The 16197-nt window shown below is 46.3% G+C and overlaps 1 protein-coding gene across 6 annotated transcripts in view; it reads right to left on the minus strand.

The window, feature by feature from the left end:
* Positions 1 to 7068, minus strand: part of LOC144766801 (uncharacterized) — a 1464990-nt gene extending 1457922 nt beyond the window's left edge. For 2 of the 6 annotated variants that reach the window (XM_078650533.1, XM_078650529.1), the window contains exon 1: positions 6910 to 7065. In XM_078650533.1, coding sequence (XP_078506659.1) covers positions 6910 to 6988 — 79 coding nt within the window. In that variant the 5' untranslated portion in view covers positions 6989 to 7065. Of the gene's footprint in view, positions 1 to 6909 lie in introns of all 6 variants that reach the window. The other 4 variants (XM_078650530.1, XM_078650531.1, XM_078650532.1 and 1 more) reach the window with 4 other exon arrangements.
* Between the last annotated feature and the right edge of the window lie 9129 nt (positions 7069 to 16197).

Consider the following 16197-nt stretch of genomic DNA (forward strand, 5'->3'; position numbering starts at 1 on the left):
GGTGTAGCCTTGGCGGGCAGCCTCACTGATCAGCAACAGAGGGACTGCAGACAAGTTCTCCAGTCCTACCGACATATGTTTTCACTGACTCTAAGTCAGACTAGCTGGTGCACCCATGAGGTGGACACTAGTGACAGTCTGCCTGTGAAGAGTAAAATCTACAGGCAACCTGATCATGTCAGTGACTGTATCAGGACAGAGGTCCAGAAGATCTACCAAGATGGTAAGAGAGAGATGAGGTTTTGTGTGGACTACAGAGGTCTCAATCCTGTCACTAGGACAGATGCCCACCCAATACCAAGAGCAGATGAGCTTATTGACAGATTGGCTTCTGCCAAGTTTTTGAGTACATTTGACTTGACAGCTGGTTACTGGCAGACCAGACTAGCTGAGGATGCAAAAGCCAAAACAGCATTTTCAACCCCAGGAGGTCATTATCAATTTGTGGTAATGCCCTTTGGTCTGAAGAATGCACCTGCCACATTCCAAAGGTTGGTGAACCAAGTCCCCTCAGGTCTGGATGACTACTGTGCAGCTTATCTTGATGATATTGCTGTCTTTAGCTCCACTTGGGAAGATCACCTGATCCACCTAAAGAATGTTTAGGAGGGCCTGCAGAAGGCAGGCCTAACTATCAATGCTACCAAGTGCCAGATAGGGCAGAGTAAGGTTGTGTACCTGGGCCACCTTGTAGGTGGAGGTCAGGTTCAACCATTGGAGAGCAAGATCCAGACCATAAAGGACTGGACTCCTCCCACCACCCAGACACAGGTCAGAGCTTTCTTGGGCCTGTCTGGGTACTACAGGAAGTTTGTTAAGAACTATGGGTACATTGTGACTCCTCTTAATGACTTAACTTCCAAGAAAATGCCAAAGAAAGTTCAGTGGACAGTAAGCTGTCAAAAGGCATTTGATTACCTGAAGCAGGCCATGTGTACTGCACCTATTCTGCAAAGTCCAGACTACTCCAAGGAATTCATTGTCCAAACAGATTCTTCTGAGTTGGGTGTAGGAGCTGTTCTTTCACAACTGAATAAAGATGGTCAAGACCAGCCAATAGCTTTTATTAGCAGGAGGCTGACCGCTAGAGTGAAACGTTGGTCAGCTATTGAGAGGGAGAAGCTGAGGCCATACTTGTTTGGTACTCACGTCAAGATTCAGACAGACCATAAGCCCCTCTTGTGGATAAATCAGATGAAGGGTGAAAGTCCCAAACTGCTTAGGTGGTCCATTTCCCTACAGTGGAACATAGACCTAGGACTGACCATGCCAATGCAGATGGACTCTCCAGATATTTCCACTTAGAAAATGAAGACTCAACTGGTCAAGGTTAGTTTAATGTCCCTACGTTTGGGATGGTTGTGTAGGAGAGTAGGGTCTGCTTCCTATGGTCACCCCCACTTTTTGCTGTGATTCTCTTGTTTTTCGACTTTAGTATGGCTTTGGGCCTGCTAATCAGACCCACAGCCCAGCTGTTCTCTCTCTAAATTGATACCATGTACTTTAGGTACATACCAGATTGGGTATTGGTTCACCTTTGTAAGCCCTTGTATAGTGTACCATAGGTACCCAGGGCATAGGTATATCCAAGGCCTACCAGGGGCTGCATCATGTATTATGCCACACCTGGCTGGCCATCTAAACTAACACCACAGGCTGATCACTCAGCTTGGGTAAGGTGGTGTAATCATCCCTTACTTAGATATAGTATATCTATACCTACTGTATATATAGACACATAGTAACCTATAAGTCACTCCTATAGCAGGCCTTAACAATCCTGGAGGCAGAGTGCTGGGTTTTATGTGAAAGGGTGCCCTAGCATGAGCTGAGCCCCTCTGCAGCTTTCGGAACCATCTCCTTATAGCTGTTCTATGATATAGCCACACCATATACTCTTAAGTGCATTATAATCCTCGCCGTTAATGCTAACTTTGGTTTGGCTTCATCAAAACATTTCGTGTAAGGTGTCAAACACTTTGGAATACTACCACCCCCCCCCCCCCCCCCACCAGTCCTGGCGGCGGGGGTAGCATTCCACCCTTCTAGATGGAGAAGACATGTAGTTACTGCTTTACCCGGTTAAAGTAAAACAAAGCCTCAGCATCAAAAAATGGATGCTATTCTGCCACAGACACGAGTCTGACCTCCTGTTGCTGGGGGAAACTCCAGCAAGGAAGGCCTGGACAATAGGTTTCCTGTTGAGTGAGGTGCTTGCTGGTTTGCTTTGTCGACGCTCCTGCTGGAACCCGAAGACTTAGCGACACAGGAACTGGACTTCCAGACTTCTCTGACTCTGATCCACCTCCACAGCAAAGCTGAGACCTGTGGCGGACATGAGAGACGTGGGACTGGACACCCTGTACTTATGCATTTTGCTAACTGCATCGACTGCTGAGGTAACTCGCAGTTGTGCATTGGGGTACAAGAAGCCCCATACCCGAGCACCATTTGCACCAAAGCTCAGCCCTCCACACTCCACGAGTGCCGCGTGGGGCCTGCTCCTGCATTTCAGCTTGATGCGTCTTCCCGGTTGCTAGCCCGCTGGCTAGTTAGTCCTCTGAAGACTTCTTTTTGAATTTACACTGCTCGCCTGGTTGTTACAGGCTTGCTCCAGCTTCCCTCCAAAGGAGAAGCTCCTCAGACCTTGCTGGTCTGACTCAAAGCCAATCTTCACTTCCTGTGTGGGTTGCATTTGCCAAGGCTTGTTGGGTCTAATCTAGATACCAATACTGCAGTCAACTATATCCTTTGTGGTACAGCTCGAATCCAGCTCCTGGTCATCGTCGATGCCTCCTGGTCCTCGTGGCTGCAGAGACAAGCTTCACCTCTTCACCTGAAATCGACTCGACATTGTGTGGTTCCTTCCTGGTTCCTTCCTGGTCACTGGCTAGTGACCCAGACTCTGTCCCCTCTGCTTTCAGGTTCTTCAGTTCCTCGATCCACCCTTGGATCCACCCGGACACTTTTCATCTGGTCGCCTGCAGCACTTCTTTGCAGATCTCCATTGAAACGATCGACAAAACCCGACACCAAAAGGCACCTATGCACCCGGCTTCCCTGGGTGAGGTAACACGAGTACTCCGGTGCTCCCATGGGCCTTGACTCTCGAAGTGTCCTACTTTAAAGTGGTTTTGTTGTAGTCAATCTGGAAGTGCCCTAAATCTTTAACTTTGTATCTTTTACGTTCCCATTATAAGTCAATGGTACCTCACGACTGTGTTTAGACACTGCACTCGTCTCCCGTGTGTCTCCTACTTCTTAATATTTGGTTGTCTAGTGTAGCCGCAACGATTCCCTAGGCCCTAGGCCTATTCATTCTTTATGTAATGGCTCTTATACCACTATTTTAGTATATGGTTTACGAGGCCCCTAGGGTAAAACTGTATTTTGTGCAACTTATAGTATGCTAGTATGCTAATTGAGTAACTTGTAATGTACTTCTACCTCTGACCTCATAAAGAGTGCAGGGGGTTGTGTTAGAAATAAATACATATATATTTGATACATACCTTGTGTGGTGTCCTTTCATTTGGTATTCAGGGGATTATAATTGGTAAAACAAACAGCTTCACATGCTCTGGAGTTTAGCCTAAGACTGCTGGTCCATGCTACCACTAGGATAGCTTGTCTATACGGTTGACTTTACAACCACCATCAATAAGGGTCGTTTAGACTGGTGCATGGTGCCCACTAGAATAGTGGACATCATATGCAAGGCTAACTTCTCACATAAGGGCTTCAGGCCCCCCCGTTGTGTGTGTCAACCTGGGCTGAGACAGCTTCCCGGGCACACACATAGCCACGCCAGAGTTCTTCACAGGTCTTTAAAAGACCATTTATATGTTAACGAGACTCTGTTGTTTCAAAGTCTTCCTTTTCTTGGCATGTTGAGGATTAGTCTGTCATTGTTTCCTGTGTTTCATTTCACACCCATGAGGTGCAGTTTTTCTTTCAAGTAGGAGGGTGAACTTTGCTCCTTTTTTGTGCTCTAGTTCTTACTTATAAATATACAAGTTCCATACAACATTGTTTCTTTAAGGTGCTTATAATGTACCTCTGTTTGTCCTAAAGACAAAACCATCGCCAATATATGTGCTGCGTAAATCGAAAACTCTTAGAGCCACACTAGAAATGGTAATGTGTCAATGGCTCTATGGTGTGTGTAAGGTTCACATGCATCTTCCCTCCGTAAATGGCCAACTTTACCAGGTGTACTTCCTCAAATGCTAAATATGTTATGTTTAACCTTGATCTTATTTACCCTATAGCGCGTACTTTGTGGCAGGCTGACAAGACTTTATTGCCTTCACAAGGGATTTATTATGTGGATATTGAACTCCTGCCTGCCTGTTCTGTGGAAGATAGCAGGTGCCTTTGTTAGGAGCGTTGCCACTCCTTTTAAGAGTTCTGCGGTTCAGTAAAGCTTGATTGAGTGGAATAATTTTTAGCACCAGAAACCACACTCTGGATGCTATTCCAACTGATAGTCTCAAAACTGTCTACAGAGTACCTTTGGAAAATTCTTAAAAACCTGTATTCTGAAATGGAGTATCCAACAATTGATGTACTGGAGTGTCTGTGTGCTGCTGACTTTCCAAATTAATGATGCAGGCAGAGCCTTCGGGCGCTGTGGGATGCCAGAGGCAGGACACCCCATTGATGTCCTCTGGGATTATTCAATCTCTTCTTAAATAGACCAGAGTTTTATGGTCTGCTTGATGCCTTGTGTGTGTTGTTGTTTGTCACTGTAGTCAAAATACATGTATGAAGGTGTATTTAAAGGTTTGTTTTTGGAAATTGAGGTAAGCAGAGAAGAATAAGCATAGTAGTATTTAAATGATTATTGTTTCTGTATTTTCTTAAAATAGTTTTTACAACTAACTTTCACTGCCACCCCATAAAAAGCTTCCAAGGCTTCAGATTGCTTATGGGTGACATTTTCATAGTTTCAGTGTACTTGGGAGTGACATTCAACGTCTACGAGTGACACTTTCCCGAGAGCAAAATCAAGCAATGAACTCCTTAGAAACAGTTAAATATCAGAAGTTACACCCATCTGAATAATGGGAAACTAAGATCTTGAAACTGCGGCAAAGGAGTTGAAATGGAAGGGCACTAGGTTTGTTCATTGTAATGTAAAACAATTGTGTAACCATGATATTAAACAATAAACGTGTCTTTCGGGGGCAGTACTTTATTTACGCTCTTTGCAGATAAATACAAAAAAGTTATTACTGGATGTAAGAGATTGTCACTTCCATGATAAAATAATCGATGTACCACAGTCAGCACTTTTCTCTTGGAAAAGTGGCAACCCTACTGGCAGATGTGCGTGGCCTTTCACTTGTAAGTGTGCACCCGTGCCAGCCCAAACCCACTGCACATTGTGCGAGGTCAGGGCACATTTACCCGAAAGTGACCGTTGGACTCACAAATGGTAAATGTCTGGGATGAGGAGTTTCTCGGGCCCAGGTGCAAGAGCAGCACCACCAAAAAGCATCTGTGGCGTGCCACTAAGGATAATAAAAAAACTTGTAATTTAATAGATTTAGGGCCTTATTTTTGGTTCGCGTAAGATTGCGATCCTGCAACCAGCCTCTAAACACATACAACAGCACCCGAGTACTTCACAGATCTTTAAAAGACCATTTGCTTGTTAATGAGGCTTTGATGTTTTTCACCCCTTTGTAGTGCCCCTGCAGCTCCACTCTGCCTATTTCTTGAAGAATTAGCCCCCCCCGAAATGTTTTCTTAGCCCCCCTCGAAATTTGGCTCTAATTGCGCCTCTGGGGAGGGTGTATGGCGTTATCCATACATATCTTTATTTAGACCACACTCCAACTTGGATAGGCCACACCCCTTTAAGAGGTTTCCTCCCCCCCTTTTAGAGCACCCCCAGGTTTTTTTCCCACTTAAATCCCTGGACAGCATTATGCACACACTGGGGCAGAGGCGGGCGGACTAAGTAGATAAAAGACGGTGCCTAATTCACAAACGGCCTCCCCTTTCACTGAGGAGGTCCGCACTGGTGGCGGAACCTCTGCAATGGAAAACTGCTGTACTGAGGCCCCGTCAAGAGCGCAGGAGGGACCCCGGCTTCGACTGCGAGGACTCCGCCCCGACTACATAGGCCATTTGTGAGTTAGGCCCGGAGTCTGCAACTCCTGGTGTGATAGGAAGAGGCCTACCTTTCCATATTCCCAATCTTATGGCTGGAACTAGGAAGCCAACTAAACTGCACAATAAGCAACAATAAATGCATGTTGCATGAATCTAGCTTTATAGTGGGATGCAGGTAACGTTATCATTGACCATACTTTGAATGTTAATGCATTGTAAAATATATTGAAACATGCGATGTAAACCCCGACTCCTCCCCCCTGAGGGAATGGTGAAAATCGTCTGTGTAGTGCTTTTATTTTCATTGTACAGCCAGAATGCCAGTAGTGAAAGTGGGGGCGCTTATTTGGAATTACAAATATCCAGTAATAAATCGCTGTGGGCAGATGTCTTACATTAGTAGTATCAAATTGTTCACTCAACATCCAGCAAGTCGCTTATTGTTGCAAATACAAAATTCTTGATCCAACCCCAAACACATGCCTTTTGATACTATGTTAACGTCAGATGCTGAACAACTACACCCTTCGACTATGTTTAGTTCGTAAGTTAATAATGTTTGGCACTGAAAGGGCTTTAATTTACTGAAAACGGGTAATGTCTCACGGCCCCCAAAATACTCCAGATGATGCCGTCCTGGTGACATGTTGCCCCTTCTGTCCCATCAAAGGTGTCAACAAGGCCGAGAAAGTGAACAGAGGCAAACGAAAATGCAATAAGTTAAATAACATGTGTAAACTGATGGAGAGAATTATGAGAAGAGCTAATATGTCGTACCGCACTGACCTGAAGCCGTAAGTCGGCGCAGCCCGTCTATCGAGGTCGTGGTGATCAAACACAGGAGGAACGGAATCTCACAGCCCATCTTGTCACAAAGCACGAAGAGATGCGAACTTCATAACTGCGAGGGAGCGGATGGCGGCACGCATACGGGAGGAAGCACAGTCATTTCATTCTCCTCATGGGGCTGTTGCACTAACAGTGAATTCTTCAAGTGTGACGGGCTGCGGTGGGAGCTCGGCCAGGGGCGGAGCTTTGTAGATGAAGTTTAAGTACATATACTATGGTATGCTACTTAAGAAAGAATGATTCTAAATCTGTGTTTATGCGCATTGATGTCAGTTTCTACGGTACCACTTTTTGACTCTGCTTCATGTTACCATGGCGCAGGGCTGGTGTCTATTTAGCGAGCTGCTGGGTAAATAATCAGGTTCTCTACTATTTTGGAGGTCGTTGGCTAAAGAGCATATCATTATGTAGTATTTTGCCGGCCTTTCTATAGACTCATTTCACTCAAAATGAATTCTAACTAAGCAATAAAATAAGTATATTTATCAATGGTGAAAAAGGAAGTGGCATGTGACGAAGGGCTGCTGCGGCCAGTGAATCCGCGACTGAGAGGAGAAGTAAACAACAATGAGCGATAGGCCCTTCAGAGAATGTCAGCTCATGCCGAGATTCAAACAGCCCGAAGAGCAGACAGGCAAGGTAAAACGACAGTTTCATGGGAAAAGAGGCGGGGTAAAGCGTTTGTAACGTTAGCCTGTCTGTCTTGGTGTTAGAGACAGACACAAATAACCAACGTCCCCAACTCTGATCCCCGAGCCCCTTGGGGTTTCGCAGGCGACGTGTCCCAACGCCTTTCTAGGGCTCTGACGCGTGTTTCCTGTTTACTGTCAGTCTCTGCAGCAATTGGGGCAGAGGGGGTATTCGGATTCTCTACCCAGAACCACGGGTTGCACTGCACTCTACCACGAACCCCACCTCTGTATCAAGCAGAAGCGCCCCCACTAACAAGAGGCTCTGATATCCCACTTCCAAACCCAACTACAGAAAAGAAACCATAGAAGTGCTGATGTATACTTTCTTGTCTGTACGCTGGGGCTAAGGGGGTAGATATCCCCATGGGCAGCTCTGGCTATAGTCTCATCTGGCCTCAGTATATTTGGTTGTGGTAATGCCTGGTCCACGGTGGCTCGTTACTGTGCTCCCCCCTCCCCTCCTTATTTTTATGTGGAATGATCATTGCCGGCCTGGGACGTAACATGACTATTTATAAGGCCATTCGTTAATGGGAGGAGCCTTTGGAAGTAATGCGAATAAACGTGTGCATTAAGATCACTACTGTGTGGCCGCAGGGGCGTAGGAGACACTAAAATTCTGGGGGGGACAGGGACAACCTTGTGGACTTTCCAGTGACCCTACACAAATCACCGCCCGTCAAATAAATACAATCATATACTTTCGAAGTGCAATATTGAGAAAAGCAGGCATGTAGTCACAGTTTGCATTATGCTTTATTGTTTTTTACATTCATATATTTATCAGACCAAATGTTAAATAAACATGTATATGAATCTTGCATCTTCATGCACCAAGCAAACAAAGGTTGCTGACTTATGGTGGGGCATTGTGTTTGCAAGTGCATTATGGTTTGAAAAGTGCTTGCTGCTGTATTCCTGGTCTCCAGCAATTTTTAGGCAACAATAAAAATGTGAAGATAACTTCAGTGATTAATTTTCTTTATTGAGAGTGATCGGAGGTTTGTCTAGTGGAAGTTTTGATTCATGGTAAGGTAGACACAGTGGGGGAATATGCCTGCTGCAAAGAATGTGTACCACACAGATCACACAATGCATATCATGTAAATAGGTCATTGAGTTACTGCTTTTGTCTGAGAGATTCTTTTGGTATTTGCAGTTTATAAGTTAAAATCCTAACATTGAACAGTGAGCTATTAACCGTCATCAAAGAGCTGCATGAATACTTCAAGGTATAGATTAGAAAGTTATGATTTTTCTCCAGTCTTTCCTTATCCTGGTATTGGGAAATGGGTTCATTAGGATAGAAATCAATTCTGATTATTAAAGAGAACCCCCCCAACCATGGTGTTATGTATGTTTTAAATTCTGAGTTTGTTCTTCTCTAGTGTTGCAAAGCCATCCTGTGCCATGGGCACTCCCCAACTTTTTGCTGACTGGAACTGGTGGTACCTGACTCTGACTGACCCTGGCCTCTGCCTAAACAGGCCCAGGGCCAGTGCTATTCTGAAAGAGACACTTAAAAATACAGTGAAAACACCTACATACACTAGGGTGCACTATGGGTTAGGGTACCCCTTTGATTGGCATGACCTCTCCTATAAGGCTCTGGTACATAATAGGACAGGGGGATTGAACTAGTTTTAAGTCCCTATGATATATAATAGGGCATGGCAGTTTAGAGGCCAGCAGTCCTTTCTGCGCTTGCATGTGTGCAACGCTAAAGCCTGAGGTCAGTTTAAAAGTAGCCTTGTGTTGCAGGACTGCTTTTAAAATGCAAATTGTGCCCAAACTCGACTTTTGGGGTTGGGAAACTTACATATTGATCAACTACAGTGTTGGGGCAAAATTAAGTTAAGTGGAAAATTGTTTTCCACTTAACTATGGCTGTATCATATTTGCCGCATAATACATCACCTGCTTCATAATCTAACAATTTCACCCAAAACAATTTTGTAACTCAAACGGATCAAAAATTACTAAAAGAAGTGTGAATTATGTTGCTGTGAAGTGTAGGGCCCTTTGGAAAGGTTAACTGGTCACCTTTCCCACTGCTGCATGTGTATGTTACACAGGTACTAATGAGGCAAAAGCTTTGCAGAGGCTGTTAGTATGTATAAATATGTCAAAATACTAAAGTATCATAAAGTGTACCGCATTACACTGCAGCCTTTTTATTGTTGCATAATTTAGTCAACACTGCAACATAATTTTGGCCTCCATTGCTGCATAACTCCGGTGGCCCGAAAGCAGGTTGCACATGTTAAAAGTGTTTGTGCATGAAGCAGAGACCAAGAAGTTTGCAAGCTTAGGGGCTGATTATGATGGCAGACGGACTTCAGTCTGTCCGCCATCGAATCGGGGAATGGGACCACTGGCCTTCAAGGTGGCGGCCCCACGTTAGGCATTACAGTGCGACCACCACTACGGCGTTCGCAGTGCCTATCTTTTACATTGCAAAACACACAAGATGATGGACAGAATGTTGCACAATGGCAAAACATTCACCCCAAGTCACAGATCTGGGTTTAATCCACATATGGCCATGTCTGAACTGAGGTGGTGTGGAGTGCAAAAAAACAATGGATTTAGGCCCAGATCTCTGTACTGGGGTGAATGTATGACATTGTTCTGCATTCTGTCCATCAACTGTTGTTTTTGCATTTGTCATCCGAGTGGGATGGGTATGCTCAGACGTGAGTCCCATGCTCTCCACACCACTGGAGTCAAGTTATCTGGCTGAAGAAGGCTGATAGCCAGAAACCGGTCCTAGGACGCTTGATTCCGGTCCAGGAAAGACATGGCTTGGCAGTTCGGGCTGACTGTTCCCATGAGGCACAGGGTCAAGGCTGATTTGCATATGGCCATGTCTGAACTGGGGGTGTGTGGAGTGCAAAAAACGATGGATTTAGGCCCAGATCTCTGTACTGGGGTGAATGTATGACATTGTTCTGCATTCTGTCCATCAACTGTTGTTTTTGCATTTATCACCCCGAGTGGGATGGGTATGCTCAGACGTGAGTCCCATGCTCTCCACACCACTGGAGTCAAGCTATCCTGGCTGAAGACGGCTGACAGCCAGAAACCGGTCCTATGATGCTTGATTCCGGGCCAGGAAAGACATGGCTTGGCAGTTCCGGCTGGACTGTTCCCATGAGGCACAGGGTCAAGGCTGATTTGCACATGGCCATGTCTGAACTGGGGTGGTGTGGAGTGCAAAAAAATGATGTATTTAGGCCCAGATCTCTGTACTGGGGTGAATGTATGACATTGTTCTGCATTCTGTCCATCAACTGTTGTTTTTGCATTTATCTTTTACATTGCAGCAGGTGCTGCTGGCTGCATCATCCGCCGCAATGTAAAAAAGGGGCTTGTTACATATATCACTGAACTACGTGGCAGGCACAATGCGGTGCCTGCCACATGGTGCAGTGATATGTAGGGAGGCATCATACATGCCCCCCAGGTCCCATGTCTGGGGCTTGGGGGGGAAAGGGCCTGCTATGGGTCTCAAATGTCCCTTTCCGGCAGCTTTTCCATGGCGGGTGAACTGCCATGGCTAGGCTGGTGGGTAAGGGACATCGTAATCCCTAGTGCGGTGCCTGGTAGGCACCACCAGCATTGTAGGAATCACGAGCCCCTCTGCCACACTGGCGGGCTTAAGGAGCCCACCGGGTGTGTGGTGGTTGGTCTTTCCGACCACCAGGGGACCACCCACCATCGTAATATGGCGGGCGGTGATGCAGTCACTGATGGTGGTGGGACCGCCACTGATGGGGCGACGTCTCACCCTAAGTTTGGTGTGCATGCAAATCCTACATTGCCAACCCGTGGTAAGTTGCACTACTACTGCTGAAAAAGGCCAATGGAGGTACCAATGGGTGAGGTGGACAGGCCCCAAGGGTCATGTGACCTCAGTGACGGTCACAGTCGATCTAGGATGTGCTTCTTCGTATGCCTGCTCACAAGACTGGAGGTGAACTGCAGTATGGATTGTGGTGGACAGGCCTTCAATGTTAAATCACACTTACCACCGTTAGGGTCCACCTGCGGGTGCTAAGACACCAGGGCTTCTAAGATCTATTGGGCCTTCTAAGGTATAGCATCGGAATGAGCTCTGTCAGGCATGTGGTCTAGTGGACTGGTCAGGAAGGCTGAACATGTTTCTCCAGTTCCAAATTCAGCATCTCTGGCCAGAGTTGAAAACGATCATATTAAACGTTTCCACTCCACCCATCAACCAGGTATTGCTGTCCCTTTAGGAATGGTGCACTTCCCCACCCCGGGGAAAACAATGTTGTTCAAAGAAAGAAGATAAAAAGAAAGTAGCACTGTCACTGGCAAACTCTGTAAGGTGGCGCTAATGTGTGTGGGTGTAAATAACAATCTGGCCTGTCTGCTGACCACTCTGTATTGCTTTATTTAGGTACTTAATTATTTTTTCTGTCCATCCTAAGGTTTTTCTTTTGAAAAGAAAACGGTCAGAAAATGAGGACATTTCCAGCATAAGTGTTCCACCTTTTTTGGATCCATTTCACAGGGGAACAAATGAAGAAAAGGAGAGGCAAGAGAGAGTACAAGAGCTGTCTCTTGAACTCAGGACGTAAGGAGGAGCGAGACAGAAAGAGATGGAGGATTTAAGCAGGATAGAGGGGAGGAGGGCAGCTGCCAGAGGCAGATTAGGAGAAGTTGACACTGTCCTTGCCTTCTCTGGGCATGAAGGAAAAGAGACAGAGTTTTTTTCCTTCTCTGCCCGTCCCAGAACGCCCGGCCTTCCTGCAGCATAACAAAGGGCAGAGGGCGGGTGGCCTCTTTGACTCCAGGCTGGTCAAGTGCAGGGCCATTAGGTAGCGCTTTCGCACACTAATGGCCCTGCGAATAACAAAAAGGAGAGGGGAAATTCTTTTGTCTTCTCGTCCCCCCCACCCTTGTCCCCCGTGTCCCCCCACTCCAAAATCTGGGGGGATATATCCCCCGTGTCCCCCACACTTCCTACGCCCATGTGTGGCCGCCATCATTTATAGGCCGTGGTACGGCTAAACATTAAACCTCGGACATAATAGGCAGCCACAATCAATGTGTGTTGATTGTTCTGCTGCTGAAGAAACAGACTCCTGACTGCTGTGGTGCTCTCTGGAGTAAAAAAAAAAACTTTAGCAATGCCAATTGGTCTGGATGCAATGCTCATGAATGCAATGCAAACACATTAAAAGCCAGACAAAGAAAGGAAAGGCTGTCTGTATGGAAGACTTATTTGCCTTCTATACTATCCCGTCTTTGTTTCTGTCAACATTTAGAAGGCAAGGGAGCCTTCATTATAGTCCTTTTTCAGTTCCTATGATATTGAATGAAATGAATGACTATAATGATGGTTCCCTTCCCAGATACTTTCTTTTGACATAAAACAAAAAGAGGACCTGTACTGAAGGTCAGAGATTCATTAGTCCCTAGCAAACAAAAAAACACGTACAGGTGGCACTCAAGAGAATCTGCTGGGAGGGAAGGAACAGTGGGGAGAAATACACTGTGGTAGTGCGTGGAAAGGAGAATAAGAAGCACATAGGTAAAAGAGGGAGGGTGATGAGAAGTGGAAGAAGTGCGTGGTAGCCAGCTAGAGTGAACCCACTGCACCATTGATAGTTACTTCCCTGCAGTAGTGCGGTCAACCCAGATATAATCAGGCGGTGTTTGGGCCATGTTTAGGTCAAGCTTTAGCGGCAGGGCATATGCGCTGCTTGCTCTGCGTTAGAAAATGACAGACCATGCCTCATGCTCCTACATCTAGGGGGCACCACCATTTACAAGGTAGGGTAGCCGGTGGTGGAGAAAGGCCCACCTTTCACATACAATACCCATAAGCAGTCCCTCATTTTTAAGTTCGAACTGCTCATGAACCTTGATTATGAGCTGGTCCTCATATGTCAAGCCAGGAAACTTCCTGAAGAATTCATAGACACTTTCTATGCTCAACTAAAGGAACTTGCCAGTACTTGCATGCTTCTTCACACTGACGATGAGATTTGGGCACAGTTCAAGCCAGCCGTCAAGCTGAGGGAGAACATTCTACACAGGTACCATGGATGTTCATGACTGGCATGCATATGAAGGAGTGGTCGAAGGAATTTCTGAAGGTGTGCGCTGCACACTTGGAAGCGGCTCTACAACAACAAGTAAAGACAGATCCTGTCAATGTGGTAACGTCTGTCAGGTGCAAAAAAGAAAAATACCAGTCCCAAATGTGCTGTAAGCACCAGGGTGTGTTATACATTCAGGGGACCCTACCCTCATCAGGGATTGTACCCTGCCCAAGGAAAGAGGTGCTCTGCCTGCAACAAATTAAATCACTTAACCAAAGTATGCAGGTCATCTGCATCTCAAAAGACACAAAAATCCTAGTCAGTCAACATCATGCAGACACCAATGATCCTGCATGATCAAGAATATATGGATGATGATGATGTGGAAGGGGCGGTACACAACATACATGTTATGTAGCCAGGAGAGAACCCTCAACGGCACATCCCGAAGTGCACCATCTTTCTCTTGGGCCACCGCATCCTAGCCCTGATTAACACCGGAGCTTCCATAAACATTTTGGCGCAGTCAGTGTTACAACCCCTCCCGATACGGCCATTTGAGCACCCCACCACCATCCAGGTATATACATTTGGGTCTTCAATACCTCTCCCATTGGCGGGGAAGTTAATGACAGAGATCTTGCATGAGTCACAGTCAGCATGGGCCAAGGTATATGACCAAGAGTGGTTCTGGAATGCTGGAAGCTGCCGGACTGTGCAACGCCTCCATCTGGTCTCTTTTGCCTTCAGCCTACACCTGGGGAATGTGGACAATTTTTTAGCAGCGTTCTTGCTGCTATTCAATTGCATTGGATGTCTGAAAGAACGTCTCATACACCTCCACATCTACAAATCAATCCAGGCGGTGTACTGGGACATCGCTGGGCGGCTTTCCATCTGTGGTCCAAGGAGGAGGAGGAACTGAGAAAACTGGAGCAGGCACACATCATTGAGTGGGTGGATGGCCCAACACCCTGGGTGTCCCTGACTGTTGTCGCTCGCAAGCCTAAATAGCCCAGTGAGGTTACTATCTGCATTGACATGCGTCTGCCTAACATGGCCATCAGGCGTGAATGTCACCTGACGCCCACCATAGGTGACATTCTTGCTGAAGTGAGTGGATCAAGGTGGTTTTCTAAGATAGATCTCTTTAAAGGATACCATCAACTGCTGTTGGCTCTGGGGTCAAGAGTCATTACAACATTTTCCACCCATGTGGGTTTAAGAAGATACAAACGCCTCAGCTTCAGAGTGTCAAGTGCAGCAGAAGTCTTTCAAGACACAATCAGGGGAGTGTTGGCTGGAAAAGAGGGGGCCATCAATGTCAGTGATGACATCCTAGTACATGCCCCAACTATTGAGAAACATCTCGCCAGGCTGAGGGTGACGTTCAAGCGATTACAGGACAGTGGTCTCACCCTACACCGTGGGAAATTAATTTTTCTCCAGAAGGAAATCACTTTATTTAGCTACAGATTCTCAGAGAATGGGGTCATGCCTGATCCTGTAAAACTTTGAGACATTTAATCTGCCCCAGCGCCCACAGGCATTACAGGTGTTCCCAGTTTCTTGGGGATGCTTACATACTGTGGCCAATTTGTTCAAAATTTGACCACCCTCATGGTCCCCCTCCGAGAACTAACCAAAACAAATGCAGTTTGGGGGTGGGGGCCTCCCAAGTAGAGGTGTTCAAGTAACAAAAAATGCTCTGTCTGCACATACTACTTTGGTTTATTTTAATCCTTGCCGGGGGCATTTCTATCTCAAAAACATGATGATGATGAGAAGGCTACTGTGGCATATGCTAGTTGTGCACAAACCAATACTAATAACCCTGTTCATGGATCATCTTCAAAACCACCTCAAAGGATCGAGAAGTAGATCCTTCAGCTGCAAGAATACAGCTTCTCAGTGGTGTACCGACCAGGATCTCAAAATCCCAAAAGCCTATTTATTGTGGCGTGCAAGAACGGCCACAGTGGGTGAGGCCTCAGATGCTGAGTATGTGTGGCTGGTGGAAGAATGGTCACAGCCTTTGCCTATCTCCCTGGATGACATCATAGCAGCAACCAAGTCCGATGACTGTATTAAGTTAGCAGTCTCAGCCGTAGCCTCAGGGAACTGACACATACTCACAAGGCATCCCACCACACAGATGAAGCTCGTTTGACATTGTCATTGTTACATAACCCCAGGCACCATATTGCTGGCTCCCCGGAAGGGCGTCTACAAAGGAGTCATCGGCTGGTAATACCAGCATTGTTGCAAAAGCAGCTAGTGGATCTCTCCCACTCTGCCCTCCAAGGAGTAGTGAAAACAAAATCCAGGCTCTCGTGCAAAGTATAATCCCCTGGTTTGGATGACTGGGTCGAACTCACCATGAGGCAATGTTCCATGTGTCAAGCTGCTGGTCTAGCTGAACCACTGGCACCCCTCTTTGCAGGGTTCACTGACAC

This window comes from Lissotriton helveticus, chromosome 7, assembly GCF_964261635.1.
Source record: "Lissotriton helveticus chromosome 7, aLisHel1.1, whole genome shotgun sequence".
Taxonomy (NCBI): Eukaryota; Metazoa; Chordata; class Amphibia; order Caudata; family Salamandridae; genus Lissotriton; species Lissotriton helveticus.